Raw genomic sequence first — 20,267 nt, 5'->3', positions numbered from 1 at the left:
TTAAATACAATGTGATCAAGCCACTCAATTTAACTGAAGGCTTTCCATTACGTAGAATCTCGGAGCTATTAAAGCTGTTCCACGGGTGATATGGATGATTCCTTCTGTTTCCTTTGCCCTGTTACAAATACGCTCTAGGACAAAATCAATGGCAGGTTTGGATAATCTAAATTTCATTTTTAAACTCCTTATCCTTTGTATATATCATACACATTTACTTCCAAAGGATGGGGTGCACATAAGCTGAAATAATCTATAATAATATCCAACTCCTCGCCAGATAATGACAATACGTCGGCCATCTTGGTTGATCATGGTTTGATCAAAGAAAATCCATGATCAACTTGATCAAGGATGTTGATCCCCGATTAGCGCTGATTGCCATTGGTGAAACTCAATCAGTGTGATTTGAGATTAATTGTACGGTTGATCCAAGATCAAGCGTTGATCGGAGTTGGTGAGATCGGCCCTTATTGTTTTTCACTAAGTCTAAATATTTTTTTGAATGTTGGCCACTTCCTCCCTCAAGAAGTAATATGACCTCCCAGAGCTTGCAGTAGCAGGAGAATTAAGCACCCACAATATGTGTCCTAGTGGCACACAGCAAACATACCTCTCTGGCCGAGAGAATAATGAAGGTGAGGGCCCTTTAGGTGTCATGAATTTAACTGAAATATCACCTTCCCCTATGAAAAAATTGTATAAAACCGTATAAAATTTCTATACAGTTTATACAGGTTGTATACAATTTGTATACATTGTATACAAATTGTATAAACTGTATTAATTCACCAGCTGTATACAGCATATACAATTTGTACACAATGTATACAATTTGTATAACAGCAATTCAAAGTAGGCCTCAAAAATCCAAGTCCAAAAATGAACTTAGTAGGGGACAAAAATAATGTTCCACATTCGAGAGTTCAATTGCTTCTAAAGATCATGAATCGCGTTTTAAACAAGATTCTCGGAGATCCATCAACGCTAGTCATTCAATGCCACTTGGAAAATTTTCAACCGAGGCGTCAAAAATTTAAGTCCAAAAATGAACTAAGTAGGGGACAAAAATAATGTTCCACATTCGAGAGTTCAATTGCTTCTAAAGATCATGAATCGCGTTTTAAACAAGATTCTCGGAGATCCATCAACGCTAGTCATTCAATGCCACTTGGAAAATTTTCAACCGAGGCGTCAAAAATTTAAGTCCAAAAATGAACTTAGTAGGGGACAAAAATAATGTTCCACATTCGAGAGTTCAATTGCTTCTAAAGATCATGAATCGCGTTTTAAACAAGAGTCTTGGAGATCCATCAACGCTAGTCATTCAATGCCACTTGGAAAATTTTCAACCGAGGCGTCAAAAATTTAAGTCCAAAAATGAACTTAGTAGGGGACAAAAATAATGTTCCACATTCGAGAGTTCAATTGCTTCTAAAGATCATGAATCGCGTTTTAAACAAGATTCTCGGAGATCCATCAACGCTAGTCATTCAATGCCACTTGGAAAATTTTCAACCGAGGCGTCAAAAATTTAAGTCCAAAAATGAACTTAGTAGGGGACAAAAATAATGTTCCACATTCGAGAGTTCAATTGCTTCTAAAGATCATGAATCGCGTTTTAAACAAGAGTCTCGGAGATCCATCAACGCTAGTCATTCAATGCCACTTGGAAAATTTTCAACCGAGGCGTCAAAAATTTAAGTCCAAAAATGAACTTAGTAGGGGACAAAAATAATGTTCCACATTCGAGAGTTCAATTGCTTCTAAAGATCATGAATCGCGTTTTAAACAAGAGTCTTGGAGATCCATCAACGCTAGTCATTCAATGCCACTTGGAAGATTCAATGTCACCAGCGGGCGTCCATATCTCCATAGTGTCCCCGTGTCCCGTTTGTATGAAGCGGTACGAAGGTTTTAAACAGTACACTGACAAATTCATATGCAGCGATAAAGTTGTATCACATACGCCCAAATTTCCTAAAAACTCGTGATTTAATATATGACACAGTAGTCATTTCGTTTCTGGATACTCTGGATAAAAAAATTCATATCCGGTGTGGGACTATTTTCTTTTGCGGATGGGGCCATAGCCACCGAGAAAGAGAGCCCGCGGAAGGATCGTCGTTGGAGATTACGTGGTTTACGTTGTTTCACCATATTCCTTAGATTTTTGTGGTTAAGTTGGTGAAAATTAGAGTTTTTGTGAATAGTGAAGTTTCCGTTATTCTTTAATTTCATTCGGTGGGCTTCAGAAACTTGTTTGTGAGGCATTTTTGTTAAATATGCCTTTCTCGTGTGTGGTGCCGGTATGCGAAGGAAACCCCTTCAGGACTAGACCCAAAGTTCAAGTTTTTACCTTTCCTATAGATCTTCATGGATTGAAGAAGAAGTGTATTTTGGCGATAAGAAGAGATAATTTCACCCCTACGGAAAACATTAAGGTATGTACCCTTTCTCCCTGAAATTCTTTGGACGTAATTTCTAGTTAAAAGTGGCTTCATGATGTTGATGTACAGGACAAAGTGGTGTTTTAAAATATTGCAGCAGCAATTCATTTGGAAATTCTTGCATTTTAGTTTTGTGTTCGTTGTATTCTGTCGTTCGGATCTGTCGTGCAACAATTGCTCTAGGAAAAATGTTCTTAATTATAATATATGTATTACTAGTATATTTTATAACTTTCATTTATAAATATATAATGTATTAATATTTTTGCTTAAAATCTTTTCTTTTTTAAGAAGAAGAAAAATCCAAAGAAAAGTTTCTAAAATGTTTACGGCCTAAAATGGACAGGTTTCCTAATTTTGAAACCTTAAGAATGTTAAACACGAGACTAATAAGACTGTAGTTTCCTGTCTTATGTAATCTGCTTGTTACCTACAAGAGACAATTTCTTGCTACAATGAAATTTTTATACTTCATTACTACAGTAGCAGTGCAGGAGAGCATGTCAGTCCCTGAAAAAGATGTGGAGGTGGCTATTAGAAACTCACTAAGGCACGCCAAGTGACAGCAACAACACGGTTGCAGGGGGAGAAGAAAATTAAGTACATAATACTTATGTAGTTTCTTGTGTTGTATTATTTCACCAAAGAAGCCCAATAAATATTGTGTATGGAATTGAAGCCTAATTTATTTAAATTCTTGTCTGGACCTATTATTTAGATACTATTATCGAACGAAATTCAGTCCTAACCTAAACGTGTGTTAAAGGTGTCCGTGTGCTGTGTGGGAAGTACCTTGTAGACGTTTATTTTTTTATGAGTAAGTGATGTTTTACTTAGAATTAATTACATGCTATTCTTAATTTCCACTGTTTAACTTGAGAATCCCCTATTTATCATTTAAAAATCTGGTATTGAATGGTTGGTTAGTTTTCAGTTTAACAATGTTTAAAGGATTATAATGTTATATTTTGGACAGCATTCACTCCATTTTTATTTATGCCTTTGTATGCATGTGGGTTCCTAGAGGAAGTGTGGTAAGGGAAATGGTCTGTTGGAATAATTTTTATGAGTGTTTCTTTATGACCTGAGATGAAATGAGGAAGAAAATGGGTAGTATTACTCCACCTATTTTGGATGAGGTATTCCTAGGTCTTCTTTCATACAGTTTGTATACAATTCTTATTCAGCCCGTATACAGCCCATGTACAATTCTTATGCTGCCCATGTTTAATTCTTATACAGCCCATGTACAATTCTAATACAGCGTGTATCTAATTTGTGTAAAAATGCATATTTTTATACAAATAGTATATGTACACTCATTTTTGTATATAACTAGTATACAGACTGTATAACATCTGTATAGAGATTTTATACAATTTTTTCATAGGGTAGGTCTTCTTTCATACAATCCGTATGCAATTCTTATTCAGCCCGTATACAATTGTATACAGCCCATATACAATTCTTATACAGCCTGTATATAATTTGTATAAAATGTATATTTTTATACAAATTGTATACACTCATTTTTGTATATAACGTATACAGACTGTATAAAATCTGTATAGAGATTTTATACAATCTGTATAGAGACTGTACACAACTTGTATATAATTCTATACAGAATGTATACAAAATTTTTATACAATTTTATACAGGTTTTATACAATTTTTTCATAGGGGTTCTTCATGGTTGAGAGCTTACACTAGTTTAATGTAACACACTGCTTGCTCTAAATACAAGCTGCACATGAACCAACAGCCAAATTATCTAGGTAATCCACTGTTTCAGAAAAAAAATCAAATATTATGCTGTACTCGTCATCCAGGCGAGTGAACTTTCCAGTGACTTTTACATGTGGTAAAAGCACAAAATGATGGAAATTTCTTATGCCTGGAATTGTTTTTGCCTTGATGAATTATTCCAAAAGTTTACTACGTGACCACGCCACATCCCTAGACTTAATGTAATAGATTTTGATATTTTTCATAGTATCTCTATAAAATTCATACATCCCACTACTGTTTGTTAATTGCTGTGCCAATTGTTTAATTGTACCACCTATACCATCACAGGAGGACTTTCCATGGCTTATGGACAAAAAAGACCGGGTTGCATTCATTCCATAGTCATTATAATGATGGCACAAATTTATAAAAGACTTGTAGTTTTTATATTGCCCAGCACATCCATCTGTGAAATACTGAACCTCTTGGATCATAGGCGAAGTTCTCTTTAAAAAATTCTCTAAGGTGACGTTGCTCTTCCATAACAAAAGCCACATCATGGTTAAGGTCATCAGATATGAAACAATGAGATGAGGTAGAGAGAGTACCATCTTTCTTCAGGTATATCAAGCAAGGGTGGATGATAGATTGGTCCAGTGATAACTTTGAAATTCATCCTGAATTAAAAATAAAGAGTTAACACTAAAATCCATTAACATAACTGCTTTTTCACAAATGAGGGTTTCTTTGCTTATTTTTAAAAACGAGGATTCTTCTTTAGTGATGTAACAATGTGGTATCAGTTTATTCATTTCGAGGCATAGAATTTCCAAGATTTCATCAATGGATGATGTAAACAACTGAAGTTCTGTTCTATCAGAGGAAACCCACTGTCTATATTTCACTCTATCAGTAGGGGTTTATTCACAAAATTCAGAATTGATGGTATCCCTTACGCCCCGTTTACACTACGATCGTATCGACGTTGATCGCAACTGCAGCGCGTTTACACGTCTAAAAGTTACCATCGTAACTCAGTGCTGTCCTCCTTGTGGAATAGTCATTTAACAACTGACGACGAGACTGCGTGAAGAAATTGAAATCTTGGAAATTTAGAAGCAAAATAATATTAATGTTCTCATGTGCTAAAACTAAAGCTAGACCGAACTGTTGGTAAAAATTTAAAGAATGTAGGATTCACTATGGGAATCTGTCCAAAGTTAAACAATATTCATGCAGTAAAGACAGTAGATATGTTGCTTTGCTACATTCCAAATATGCATATAATGTTAACTGGTCATCTTATTACCATATCGACTCAATTCGGCTAAATGTGTCCAAAGTAAGTTTCTCAAATTAAATAATTACGACATATGAATCTCACTGACTGACTACAACACTTCATATCTTCAATCCCCAGTTAATTTGAAAACTCTTACACGACAAAGGATCCATCAACACTGCCTTATTCCTCGACAAATTTATCATTTCCTATTTAGAATGTTCCTATCTCCTTAATAAGTAAATTTTTATGGATCCCGTCATAACTATAAAAATCCTCACCTGCTTGTTTTTAATTACCATGGAGCAAATTATGTCTTCACCTCCCAGCTATACAGAATGATGAGGTTTTACTAAAACTAGTCATAACAGTCCGTGAAGTCTTATAAGAATCTAGATTCTTCGAGAGAATATGCCAAAAAATTTTAGAATATCCATGCATTAGAGACAGTACACATTGCTCTTATTATTTAACTAGAAAAGGCAAAGATTTTGGCTTAATTCGGCACAAGTATTGATTTCTCCATGTCTTCGTCTAAATGTTATAGATATTTGTGATGAATTTTATCGTGAAACCCTGCATACAACGATTTTATTTGGTTAATATTTTGAGTATTTTTGTTATTTTCCATCATCTGTGAAGTATAATGTAAGGATGCATGGTTATGGGTTAACCCTTAAATAGAGAAATACATAAAACTGGTATAGTATACAATATCCGATATCATTTGCTAAATAGAACAGCAGAAAAAGCTTTCCCCTAACGTCCTTCCACTACCTGCTCAATAATGCCTTCAATCGTTAGTATATATCTTAGATATATTAAGAGTTATTTATGAAATATCAATCATTGTATCAAGATTGCAACAGCACGAAAGAATCGTATATGCATCAATCTTCATTTCCCAACTCTTTTTTCTTGGCACACTAGCGCTAACCATTGTAAGTTCGGCAGTGTTAGATACTAAGGCCTACGATGGTAACTCTGTGCATTTACACGACGTTTTGAGGTTAGGTGCGTACGGATCAATGTCGCTACGATCGTTGTGTAAACGGGGCATTAGCCTGGAAGGATCTAGATGGTAAGAATATTTTCTTAGCATAAAATCTGCATTGTTTTGTCACAGATGATGATATCCATCAACTCCTTATGTTTCCTTCAATTTCAAGGCACTAATTAGTAGTTTCACATTTTGACATATGACACAAACACAAACTGAATGAGTCCCACACACCATTTTGAATGAAGTGAACAAAATTTGGAAAACCCAATTTTTTCTTGTGAATACTGCACTTTGAAGAGCACATAAAGCTCCTTGAGGTTATATAAAATCAACCTCTTCTGCATATACTCATTTTTACCCACATTGACTTTATCTTGGGATCCAGGAATCAGTATAGAATTCTTGTCAAGCCCGTAAAAAAATTTTCAGCAGCTCTAATGTGGAGTTTGGAAGTGGTTTCCCAGCACATGGTGATGGCATAGCAGGTATTTCCTTCTCATCAAGTAACTTATTTACTTGTCCCACAGTGTAGTCTGATACATGAAACTCACTCGCAATCCTTTTCCTAGACCATGGTAAAGGGGCCAGGGTCAACATTTGCATTTTACCCTGCCAGCTAACTGTTGGCAATTTATTCTTTATTTTAGTCAGGAGGTCATCCAAATCAGCTGCCTTTTGCTTGATGAGTTGACTGTCACTTTCATCTTCATCACTACTTAGATTTTCCAGGGATGGATTCACTAATTTCAATGCACCAGAAACTTTATAAACTAGGCAATGCTTAGCCTGTGTTATCTATTCTTTTCCATATGAGTGTCTACTATGAGAAGACATATATGACCATGGCAAGTTTCATGAAAATCTGTGTCAGCGGGTGTCATGGCCTGGTTAATTTGAAATGGAATGGCCACATGTCAATTCAGACATGACATCAATGTTAAAAAATTCTACAAGAACACTTTTATACCCAAACAGATATATTATTGTAGCTGCCTATACATTTTGTTCGTTGATGAGCAATTCTCAAAAAATTTTAAAAATTATTATTTAATGGTTTCATTAAATGTGTTTACTCTTATCTATGGTCTGTCATCTGTGATGCTGTACATAAGAAAATCATTAATGGGTTATACCATAAATAAATGAAATGAAATAATGTATTAATGACGCCTTCATATAGGGTGATCAGACATCCAGGTTGGTCTAGACATGTCATCCTTTGTAACTGGGCAAAATCAATTTCGTCCAGTGCCCCTGCTGACTTTTTAAGAATGGGGAAATTACCTCCATTTTGAAAATTATGTTATATTAAGTATATGTATTAATCTGCTATTAGCAACTCAGAATTTCCCAAAATTTCTAAATATTTCTCCAGCCTACCATGGCAAAATACAACTGAAGAAAAGGTATTTTCTCAATTTTCATCCTAGTGGACTTCAGAGAGAAACAAAATAAACATTTCCTCAGTAAAAATTAATAATTAGAACACTGTCAAAAATGTAAAAATTGCTTGAAAAAGTAATACACACAAACAAAAAACAAAATCACAATGCTAATAATTTCTTTCTTCTATATTATGAATTTGCAATTGCGTTTCAAGTGTCCAGCTTTTCCTCCATTCCCCCTTTTCTTTTAACCCTTTCGTACCTTGATGTCAGTTGGAGCCAACGGGCATTTTTATTCATAGAACACCTGATGGTGGGTATATTCGGATGTTCGTCCGCTATCAGGCAGATTATTGAAGATTGGGAAATTGCCCTTTTCATTGAAAACATTGATTACGTGCATAGGAAATATGTTAACAGCTACCTTGCTATCAGTAAAAATATACAAAAATTGCTTAAAAAATTAGTTGCACGAAATATATTCTATTCTGCCTATTTTATTCATATCTTATTTTAAACACATTCAATTGACAGGCTCTGGCAGTCAGACCAGGAGTCCTTTGTCCACCTCCGTACATAATTAATATTAACTCTAGTTTTTCGATTGTGTGCATGACCTTCAGCAAGGACACCTCTTTCGAACTATATGCACCACTTGGTAAAAGCAGTGTTTGAAGCGAAGGTATGTTGTGAAAACTCTACCTTTTCCTTTCTTATTTCATCAACCAATTCCGTCGACTTTCACAAAAGTCACATCCGCATTAAATGTGTTAATATCTAACTAGCTGATACAGATATATAAATTCCTTAAGAAAATTAGATCCACAGAAAAATATATCGGTAAATTCATACAACAATGAATTTTATTGATCCAACTTATAAAATTGATGTTATTTTCTAAGCGGCCTACTTGTCCTCTTATCGCTTTTTTAATAGGGTGCTGTCCTCTTTTTTCACCTCATGGCATCTGGTCTCCCTAGTCACAAAAGCAAGGGTGACTGCCTATACAAATGCATTCAGTTACACTGGGCAAAACAAATTTCATCTTGAACCTAGTGAATATCTATAAATTAAGGTCATTAAATTAGGTTTTCACTGTGAATGAGATTAAAACTTACCAACATATTAGCTCCAGGTTGTTGGGAGTCAGACACAGGAATGTTTATTTCAGTCCTTTGGACTGTGGAAGTGAGATGTGAGGTGCCTTGTATCTCATCTTGAATGCAGTCTTTTGTGTCAGCAGAAGACCCAAACTCATCATCAGCTACCTGATCTCCTTGGATACTCTGTGGAGAAAGTAACAGTGATAAACTAACCTCCTTCAATGACAACAAATGAAGCATACACCTAATAGTGATAAATTGGGATTTTCAATGTGATATCCAAGCATTTATATAAAAATTGGCATGTGTCTCTTAATCAATAACTCAACAGCTAAATAGCTTCTGAAACCAAATTATGCAGGAAGATACTTGGTGTACACAGTTCACAAAGTGGCCGTATTATTTTTTTATGTATCTTAAAGATTTTATGCAGAGAACATCTGCCGGTTGATACAGTTGGGATGCTCCTACAGTTTCCAGGAAAATTTTTTAAGAGCGGGGAATTATCCTTGTCATTGATAACATTCATTACGTGTATAGAAAATCTGTTAGCAGCTACCGCGTTAGCTGTAGAAAGTATAAAAGATGCTTGAGATAATTAGGTCCATGAAATATATATAAAATGGTAGGTCTAATCAATTTTTATTAATCTAAGTTATGAAATTGAAGCTATTTTTCAAGATTCCCATTTTCTTCTTATCTAATTTTCAACACATTCGGTGTGGAGCACGTCAATTGACAGGCTCTGACAGTCAGGCCAGGAGTCCTTTATCCGCCTCCATACCTCATTAATATCCACTCCCGAGTTTTTCCAACGTGTGTTTGACCTTCAGCAAGGATCCATCATTTGAACCATTTGCGCCATTTGTAAATAGCAGTGGTTGAACGGAAGGTATGTTGTGGAAAACTTCCTCTTTTTCTTTGTTATTTTATCGACCAAATCAGACGACTTTCATGAAAATCATGTGTGCATTGAATTTTAATGTTAATGGCTAGCTAGCTGATACAAATATATAAATTGCTTGAGAAAATTGGCAAAATTGGCAAAAAAAATGGCAAAAGCAATTTCGTCATGCATCCTAGTAAAATATATAAATTAAGGACATTCAACTAGGGTTTCACTGTGTATGAGAATATAGCTTACCAACATATCAGCTCTGGATTGATGGGATTCAGGCACAGGAATGTATATTTCAGTCCTTTGGACTGAATGAGTGAGATGTGTGGTGCCTTGTATCTCATCTAGAATGCAGCCTATTGTGCCAGCAGAAGACTCCAACTCGTCATCAGCTGCCTCATCCCCTTGGATACTCTGTGGAGAAAGTAACTGTGATAAAATCACCTCCGTCATTGTCAACAAATAAAGCATGCTCCTAGTATTGATGGAATAGTATTTTCAATGTGATATCCAAGCATTTAAATAAAAATTGACACGTGTCTCATAATCAATAACTCAAAAGCTAAATAGCTGCCAATTCAACGTAGGCAGGATGGAACTTGGTATACTCAGTTCACATAGCGGCCATATCACAAAATCCTTGGGGCAACAGAAGCAGGAGATAATTATTTTCAACAATGGTGTCTTAAAATGTGAACCTTTCATGTAGTATATGTTTGTGAATAATTTCTATTGTGATTATCGCTTTTTTAATAGGGTGCTGTCCTCTTTTTTCACCTCATGGCATCTGGTCTCCCTAGTCACACAAGCAAGGGTGACTGCCTATACAAATGCTCTCAGTTACACTGGGCTAAAGCAATTTCGTCATGCAACCTAGTAAATATCTACAAATTAAGATCATATAACCAGGGTTTCATTGTGGATAAGAATATAGCTTACCGACATATTAGCTCTGGATTGATAGGGGTCTGGCACAGGAATGTATATTTCAGTCCTTTGGACTGTGGAAGTGAGATTAGAGGTGCCTGGTATCTCATCTTGAATGAAGTCTTTTGTATGAGCAGAAGACTCCAACTCCTCATCAGCTACCTCATCTCCTTCGATACTCTGTGGAGAAAGTAACTGTGATAAACTCACCTCCTTCAAAGTCAACAAATGAAGCTTACTCCGAGTATTGATGGGATAGGATTTTCAATGTGGTATCCAAGCATTTGCATAAAAATTGACATCTGTCTCTCAATCAATAACTCAAAAGCTAAATAACTGCTAATCCAAATTAGACATGAAGATACTTGGTACACTCAGTTCACATAGTGGCCGTATCACAATAGGGTGGTCCTTATTTTTCGAATTTCTATCAGGACACCCCCTTATTTTATGCCAATTGGTGTAAAAACATATTTTGTAAAATATTATTGCAATTGGATCACGGGAAAACGTGCCGCATCGCACTCAAAGTTAGGAAATTTTGGTATTTTTGGCTGTCTTTCAGATGTATGGCGATAAGTAGGCGCTGGTTTTTCTCAACTGATTTTCTATGGTAACTAACGATACAATGGACAGTTGGCATGATTCTCCTAACATATTTTCCAATTTTGACCATTGGTCCCCGAGATACGGGCCCAAGAGTGAGTGCGCCCCACCCTAGGCAGACATTTTTTGTGGCACGCGGGTTGCATACACTCAACATTTGTTGCTCATTCTCACTCATCGTAAAACCATAGAATTCTTTAAATAAACTTTAACATTTGTCAATATAACCATTAATGTTATATTCATCACTGTTTATTGCCAAAATGGGGTATTATTTGGTCTTAGTGATTTATTCTCCATAGGTTTTGAAATATTTAAAACGGAGGAACATTAGTGTCCGACGACTTCCCGATCTTCGCGTCGAAGACACTTTTTAAAACCAGCTTTTATATGTAGTCCCGGCTTGGTAGAAGCAAATAATCCTTTTTGAGAAGCTGCTCTAATAAGGGAAATGCGCAACTGAGTCTCCCAATGTTGGTCGCAAATAATTACAATTTAATCTAAAAAAATTACCTAACTATAAAAATATTTAGGTTTAAAAAAAACTGTCCACAAAATTAATCATAATTATCAAAATACCCAGTGCCAATTTGACTAAAAAAAAAAAACTTTCCTGAACAACCCCTAAAAAGGAAGGATTAAATATGGCGAGCCACGACTGTGAAGACTGTTACATAGGTTAACCATATCAAGAAATAAAACATTGTATTTCACCAAATAAGCCATCTTTAAAATCAAATAAACAGAGCACGCAAATTTAGTGCATATCTCAGTTGGTTTTCATAGAAATAGACCTTAGGAATTTGATAACACCAAAATTTGAAACACAGAATGCAATTTTAACTGACAGATTATTCAAAGAAACTTTATTTTGACTGAAAAACGAAATAATTTGTAAAAGCTGAAATGACATACATTGTTATAGCAAATAAAACGTACTCATATTAATAAAAATTTATGCAGAAATAAAAATGTAAATATAATCTAGTGACAAAGTGACAAAGTGACAAAACATACATACTTAACATATTGATACTTTAAAGATACGTCTCATTTATTTTGTGATCGTTATTTATTTTTAGTCGATTGTTTGCAACGTTTCTTGACATTTTTCGTAACAATCATCTTCAAAGCTTAAACGCAATTTTAAATACAGGGCCTCTTATGCATTCATTGTACCTCTCCTCTTTTCACATTATAAGAAAATTGAGAAAAGTTTTTGAACCATCAGCAGGCACGTTTTGTAATAAAATAAAGAAAACCTCCAGAATTCACATTTTGTGTTTGTGCAGTTGAGCCTATGATTGAGCACTAACATTGCCTTTTATGAGTTGACGAACTTGAATGCCCCACTTTGTTAGCTATGATTGTTTTGCAAACTCATATTTGAATGAGACAACAAAACGTCTTCCTTTATCACCACTGAAACATCTACCGCGAGGTAAGTAACTAGTACTTTGCATGGAGATTGAGAAACAAAGCTTGCGGAAAACTGGGCTAGTTTCACTATTCCGTAAACCATGTACGACGGCCTTTAAAGTTCTCCAGTACTATCAATTAACAAAAATAATGATCTATTTAATCGTAATAATTTAATCTCTAATCAAAGCACGTTTTAAAATAAAGTTGGATTTACCACTTTCAAGAAGTCATACAATACTCTATTTCTCAAGTCGTGGCATCAAGTGAATAATCAATCACACCTTTGACTTAATCCAATCAAACAAGTGCTAAAAATAGTTGAATCCACTCATATTATATATCTGGATTTCTCATTGCTGTCGACACAAACCAACACCTAACATTTTCCGAAACATACCATGCACCACTCTTCGAAAGAGAATAAACGAAAGTACTCACCCTAAAGTAATTACTCCCACAAAATTTTCTCAGGTTTGCGTCCGATTCTAAACATATCTTTTTGAAAACACTGAATTCCGTGAGCTTTTTCAAACATAGTGGACACATCGTGTTGGGCAGGCCATCTCCCACAGCAACCTAAGATAGCAATCAACACGCTATACAATAGTGATGGGCAAAGTCGATCATTTTAGTGATTCAATCATTTTGACTCGAGTCACATAAGTGATTCAATCAATTGATTCAATCATTATGATCGAAAAGACTCAAACGAATCAAGATCGAAAAGACTCAAAGGAATCAAGATCGAAAAGACTCAAAGGAGTCATGATTGAAAAGACTCAAAAGGAATCATGATCGAAAAGACTCAAAAGGAATCATGATCGAAAAGACTCAAAAGGAATCATGATCGAAAAGACTCAATCAATGGATGTAATAAATCACTTTGAATAATCGAATAAATACTGCCTCATCTTCGAAGAGCATGGGTAACGCTGATTGCTATCCATATTATCATTTCATATACTATTTTGATTATGAATTTCTAGATGAGTATATTAGATTGATAAAATGAAGGAAGTAGTGTCATGAAAATATTTAGGAATGCAAAACTGCCACAGTTTCTCAACACTAATAAAATATAATTTCTAACTACGTATCTCAAAATATACCACAAAATACACCACACACTATGCATGAATCTGATCTGCAGGATAATTTTATGAACGGCACAGTAAAATGTAACCAGCTTAAATTATACTTCTTAACGTTCTCCTACAGGAGTCATCTTAATATTTTTCTTTTACGTGTATTGGTGTTATTAATACTGATAACCGCTGGAAAACATTTAAGAAAAAGATTATACAAGTATTCAGTTCTTCATAACATAGTATTTAATTTTCTCACAACTATTTCTGCCGAAATAGATCAAGCATCGATCGTTCGACATTTTGAAACAAACCGGAAACCGAGATGATTGATATGAAACCGGAAGTTGGAGTGATTGATGATTGATGATCGACTTGTTTAACGAAATGAATCATGAGTCATTTGATTCACCTAGTGATTCAATCTTTTTGATCGAATCGTTCATGATCGACCCATCACTACTATACAATTGAAGAAGTGAAAAATGATGCTCATAGAACGGAATCAAGTTAGCAATAGTAATAAGACAAATCAATAAGGTGTGTATGTAACGTGCCACTTACTTCTAAACCGAGTAAACCATTTATGGCATCCTTCGCAGTTATTCTGCAAGCTACGTTGTAAGTGAATATGTCGTAATAATAATTATTATCCTTCATGCATAGTCTGCATAAGGTACCCTCAGAATCCGTTTCTGATGAAGGGGTGAAACTCCCGGCGCTAGGATTCATATTTTAATTTCAATCACTCATTCAATCCTCAAATTGTTTAATCGTCGATGGCATCAACACACATCAGACTGAGATCTCCAGATTCGTCACGGGAACTACATACATTTCGATGATAAAACATATATTTAGAATGCTTAGGGTGAAAGATAACTTCAAATTTTAATATGTAAATGACTCATAATCACCTCAAGGAAAACATTCACCACAGCAAAATGGATATTATGGTTCACCTTCTAGTTCACTGTAATAATCAGTATTAATATAAGATCATGCAATAAAGATTGGTTTGCTTTCGTTGAGTGTTAGTTTTTATTTATACCGCTAGAGGCAAGTATACATAGCAGGCCTCTATCATGGCGCGTTCCGGCTGAAGTGAACATAAGTTTGCCTATCAAATGATTATGGTATGTATTATTATTATCTTGGTACTTAAAGTGCTTTCTTCCTTCTCTTTTTTATAAAATATTCAATTAAAAACATCACTTATAAAATTCAAATGAAAAGGATGATTTCTAAGGCTTTCTTACAAAGTACTTTTGTGTCATTAACGTATTTTTATGAATAAATATCAATTTAAGTATGATGTATCATTTACAGAGATAGTTTGTCACCTTATCTACTCTTTGCAGACTTGTTTTAATGTTGCGTTACCCATATGCCTTTAAAAATTCTACCATGGTATAGCCGTTTAATGTGTCTCATCAACACCGTGCAACACTGTGCTTTGTCGCGATTGCATTAATATTGATAGTCTAATGAAAAATCTCCTCCTTCTTCCATGTTACTGCCAGTGAATTTCGGAACGCGCCTTGATAAGAGGCCTGCTTTGTGTATGTGCCTCTATTGGCCAAAATGTAAACTAAAACTCAGGGAAAGCAAACAAATCTTTGCTTGCATCATCTTATATAATCGGTGTTACAGAGAACTGCAAGGTTAACCGTCTTAACCATTTTGCTCTGCACCTCGATTATGTAAATGTGACAGCGACGACGGCGATAGATGACCATCACGTTCTCCTATCACGTTCCGCTGTATCGCGCGATCATGTAAGCCACCGTCATCGCGCGTATCATACTGGTACGAGCGCGCGAGGTTGGTATCATTGAGAAATGTGTAGAGCCAATGAAATCCTTCGACACATCTCTGTCCAAGAATGCGTCGTCTGCGGAGTCTTTGAAATAACAATAACAAACAACGAAAACATAAAATGGATGCAGTTCAAAGCGAAGTATTTCGCTTCGCCAATAGATAATATTATGATAAAGTACTCGTATTATGGTAAAGTTATGGGGAAAGTGTAGTACTACTTTTCGATGTCTGATAACGTAATCCATTATGCTAATGCTCGCCGGGAGATGCTGCAGTCATTATATTTACTATATCGTAGAGAATGGCCGAAAAGTCGTGATCTTGGATTGAAACTAATTAATGTTGAAATGATAATGGAAGTGTAATCGCGCTAGCGATTTGAATGTAAGTACTTAATAATTGATTTATGGTGATTAAAAAATCGAAAGTGAGTTTAACGATGTTCATAGTGAAGCAAAACTCACATTATACAACTTGTCAGTACTATTCCACAAACTTTTATTTTAACAGTCTACTAGTTTCGACGTTTATACCGTCATTATCAAGACTAACCTGACTGTTAAAATAAAAGTTTGTGGAATAGTTCTGAGTTTTGTTTCACCATGGACATTTCATCGTTCCAACATGTAACGCCCAAATAAGTAGTTGAGTTTAACGATGTTGATATGTTGGAGAACGTACTTGGCAAATGTTGATAATTTAACTTCGATACAAAGTAATTGGCGTTTGAATCACGGATGTACTTCAATTAGCAGTACTTTCCAATTTGCTGTGTGGAAATAAAGCAGCTCAATCGAATTCACTACCGTGCGCATATAACAATTGAACAACGTGGACAACTAATAATGTCAAGAGAGCACTCCAGTAGAAATAATTACGAATTTATTGGTTTTTAATCGATTATAGGGCATTTTTAAATTAAATAAACAATAATGTTTTGCTAATATATGCAATTAGTGCTCGTTTTTATGTCAGCATATGCTTGTCACCATCGGTTTCGAACGTGATAGGCCGATGACGCTCGCAACGTGATAAAGAGTGCGATCACGGTTTCATAATCGCTGCTATCACCTTCCGTCGTGGGAATCGCGTTGCCCCTAGCAACGACATCCCCCTCACCCTTCTCACAGTTACATAATCAAGGTGCTGGTGTGTTTTTCCATTGAGGTGCTTATGAGTTATTTAAATTTTAAAATTTAAACTTGTCTTTCACCGTGAGCATTCTAAATATAGGTTATATCATCGAATTGTATGTAGTTCCCGTGATGAATCTGAAGATCTCATTCTGTTGCGTGTTGATAATTTCATCGACGATTTAACATATTTAAAGATTGAATGCGTGATTGAAGTTGAAACATGAATCGTAATGCTCGAATTTTTAGCACTTCATCAGAAAGGAATTCTGAGGATACCTTGTGCAGACTATGTATGAAGAATAATGATTATTTTTACAACATATTCACTTCCAACGTACCTTGCAGAATGACTGTGAAGGATGCTATAAATGGTTTACTCGGGTTAGAAGTAAGTGGCTCGATACCTACAACTTATCTATTTCGCTTTTTTCATGTTGCTTTCATTATTCGTTGTGGCGAGCATCATTTCGCACTTCTTCAATGGAAATCGTATTGATTGCTATCTTAGGTTACTGTGGGAGATGGCTTGCCCACCACTCTGTGTCCACTATGTTTGAAAAAGCTCACGGAATTCCGAGTTTTCAAAATGACTTGTTTAGAAGCGGACGCAAAGCTGAGAACATTTTCTGGGGTGAATTGCTTCAGGGTGAGTACTTTCGTTTATTCTCTTTTAAAGACTCCTGCATGGTATGTTTCGGAAAATGTTAACTGAGAGTCTTTGGTTTGTGTCGACAGCAGTGAGAAATCCAGGAGGATCATTATTTGTGGATTAAACTTGTTATAGCACTCGTTTGATTGGATTAACCCAAAGTTGTGATTGATTATTCACTTGATGCCATAACTTAGGAAATAGAATGTTGTATGACTTTTTGAAGGTGGTAAATCCAACTTTATTTTTAAAAGTACTTTGAGTAGAGATTAAAAATAAATACATCATTATTATTGTTAATTGATAATACTGGAGTACTTTCAAGGCCGTCGTACATTGTGGACGGAGTAGTGGAACTAGCCCAGTGTCCCGCAAGCTTTGTTTCTCAATCTCCATGCAAATTGATTTTTACATAGCAGTTGGTGTTTTTGGTGGTGATAAGTAAAGACGTTTTGTTCTCTGATTCAGCTGTGTGTTTGTAAAATAATTATGGATTACAAAGTTGGGCATTCAAGTTCGACAACTCATTTAAGGCAATGCACCCACAACGCAATGAAACAATCCCTTTAAATATGTTTACTCACTTGATTAACTGAAGCATGTTAAAACGAACAAAAAATCTCCTACTGGTTCCTGCTAATTGTAATTCTGAACTTAAATTGAGCTTTAAGTTAGTGTCCAAATATAGGCTAAAGAGCACTCACACAAAATGTGAATTCTTGAGGTTTTCTTTATTTATAATAAAACATACCTGCTGATATTTCAAAAACTTCTCTCAATTTTCACGACTTGTTATACGAAAAGATGAGATGAGCAGTGAATGCATAGCTGGCCCAGTATTTAAAATTAATTTTAAGCCTTGAAGTTGAGAGTTGCAAAAAATGTCATAACTAACGTTTTAAACTATACAAGTAAAATAAAACACGTTGAGATAATGGATGTGATATATCTTTTAAGTATCAATATGTTTAGTTTGTTGGATAGTTGCTTTGTTACAGGATAATGTTTACACTTTTATTTTTGCAAAAATGTATATTGATAAGAGTACATTATATTTACTAGAACAATCTATCCACTTCAGCTATTACGAATAATTTCGTTTTTGAGTAAAAATAAAGTGTCTTTGAATAATATATTAGTTGAAATTGCATTCTGCGTTTTAAATTTTGGTGTTTTAAAATTCCAAGGCTTTTTTCTTTGAATACCATCTAAGATGACCACTGAATCTGGTGTGCCCTGTTTATTTGAATTTGAAGATGACTTAAGTGTGAAATACAATTTTTTTATTAATTGATATGGTTAACCTATGTAACAGTTTCCACAATTGTGGCTTGCCTTATGATATTCTCCATTTTTTGTGGTCGTTGAGGAAATTTTTTTGTGTTAAATTTACACTTGGTATTTTGCTAATTATGATAAATTTTGATGTCTGTTTTTTTTAACTTCAGTATTTTTTCGGGTAAGTAATTTTGTTAGTAATTTACCTTTTCGGAAAAGTTTTTTGTTGGTGATTCTCTGTACAGCGAATGGATTGTTGTTCCACTTTCTAAGTAAATTTTGTTTAATGAGTTAGTTGTTTTAGAATTTTTTTCTGTTAAACCTTCAGCTCTATATGTACAGGTTTCTTAGGGGAAGAACTTTTTCATCTGAATCTAGAGCTGAAAAATCTTGTTAGCTGTATTTACTTTTTACTTTACAAAGTGATGAGATTTAAAAATATAAAAATCTCCTAAATTAATAAGGTTTTGTCCACCAGATTATTGAAGTGGAATTGTCAGAATTTCCTAGATTCTAGTTTGTCTTCTTTGCTATGCGGTACCCTTTTCAGTGCATTGGCTGTTCAGGCATTGCTGTCTTGCCCTTTTGAAATTGGTCCCATATCTCTCTAATTTCTGTCTCTTCTATGATGCTTTGTGACCTAGAACAATTTTTTCTCCTCTTTACCGCTTTTCTTAAGTCTCCCATCCAATATCAGGCTGATGATTTTGTACCTTTCTGCCTCAGATAGTAGCCAAAATATGAAATCTATCTATTCTCTCCCTGGTTTGGTAATTGAGTACATAGAAACAGGAGTTCAATTACAGGAAATGAATGAAAAACATATTCAACATCAAAGATTCACATTTTAAGACACTTCTGTTGAAAATATTTATTTTCTATCCTACATTGCCCGAAGTATGTTGTCTATGTGAACTGATTATTCCAAGTTTTTTTCTGCCTAACTTGGTTTCAGCAGCTGTTTAGCTTTTGAGTTATGGATTAACAGACACATCTCAATTTTTACACAATAGCTTAGATATCACAATGAAAATCCTACTTCATCAATATTAGGAGTATGCTTCATTCGTTGACTTTCGAGTGGATGGATTCTTAATCACTGTTACTCTCTCCATAGAGTGTCCAAGAAGAGGAGGGAGGTGTTGACAAGTTGGGTACTCCTGCTGAGACAAATGGCTGCATTAGAGATGTGATTGAAGGCACCTCACATCTTACTTGCTCAGCCCAAAGGACTGAAATATACATTCCTGTGGAAGACTCCCTACAACTTGGATCTAATATGTTGGTAAGTTATATTCTCATCCACAGTGAAACCTGAGTTTAATGACCCTAAGTTGTTGACATTCGCTTAAGTGGCTTTGTTCAGTGCAAATGGATGCATTTCTACAGGAACTCACCTTCGCTTGTGTGAATATGGAGACCAGATGCCATGAGGTGTAAAATGCAGGACAGCTCCCTATTATATAAGCAATAAGAGGAAAAGTAGGCCAA

General features: G+C 35.1%; 1 protein-coding gene and 1 pseudogene across 1 annotated transcript; one reads left to right on the top strand and one right to left on the bottom strand.

The window, feature by feature from the left end:
- LOC124173298 overlaps positions 1-11,563 on the bottom strand; it is a 28,401-nt pseudogene extending 16,838 nt beyond the window's left edge.
- Positions 11,564-16,865: 5,302 nt separating this feature from the next.
- Positions 16,866-20,267, top strand: LOC124173148. Its single transcript, XM_046552664.1, has 4 exons — positions 16,866-17,237; positions 17,358-17,495; positions 19,894-20,061; positions 20,166-20,267. Exons 1-4 carry the CDS (start codon positions 17,070-17,072, stop codon positions 20,214-20,216), a joined length of 525 nt encoding a protein of 174 aa, XP_046408620.1. The 5' UTR covers positions 16,866-17,069; the 3' UTR covers positions 20,217-20,267.

This window comes from Ischnura elegans (assembly GCF_921293095.1).
Source record: "Ischnura elegans chromosome 13 unlocalized genomic scaffold, ioIscEleg1.1 SUPER_13_unloc_4, whole genome shotgun sequence".
Lineage (NCBI taxonomy): Eukaryota > Metazoa > Arthropoda > Insecta > Odonata > Coenagrionidae > Ischnura > Ischnura elegans.
Note: the sequence above shows the minus strand (reverse complement) of the source record. Positions and strands in the feature narration are given on the sequence as shown.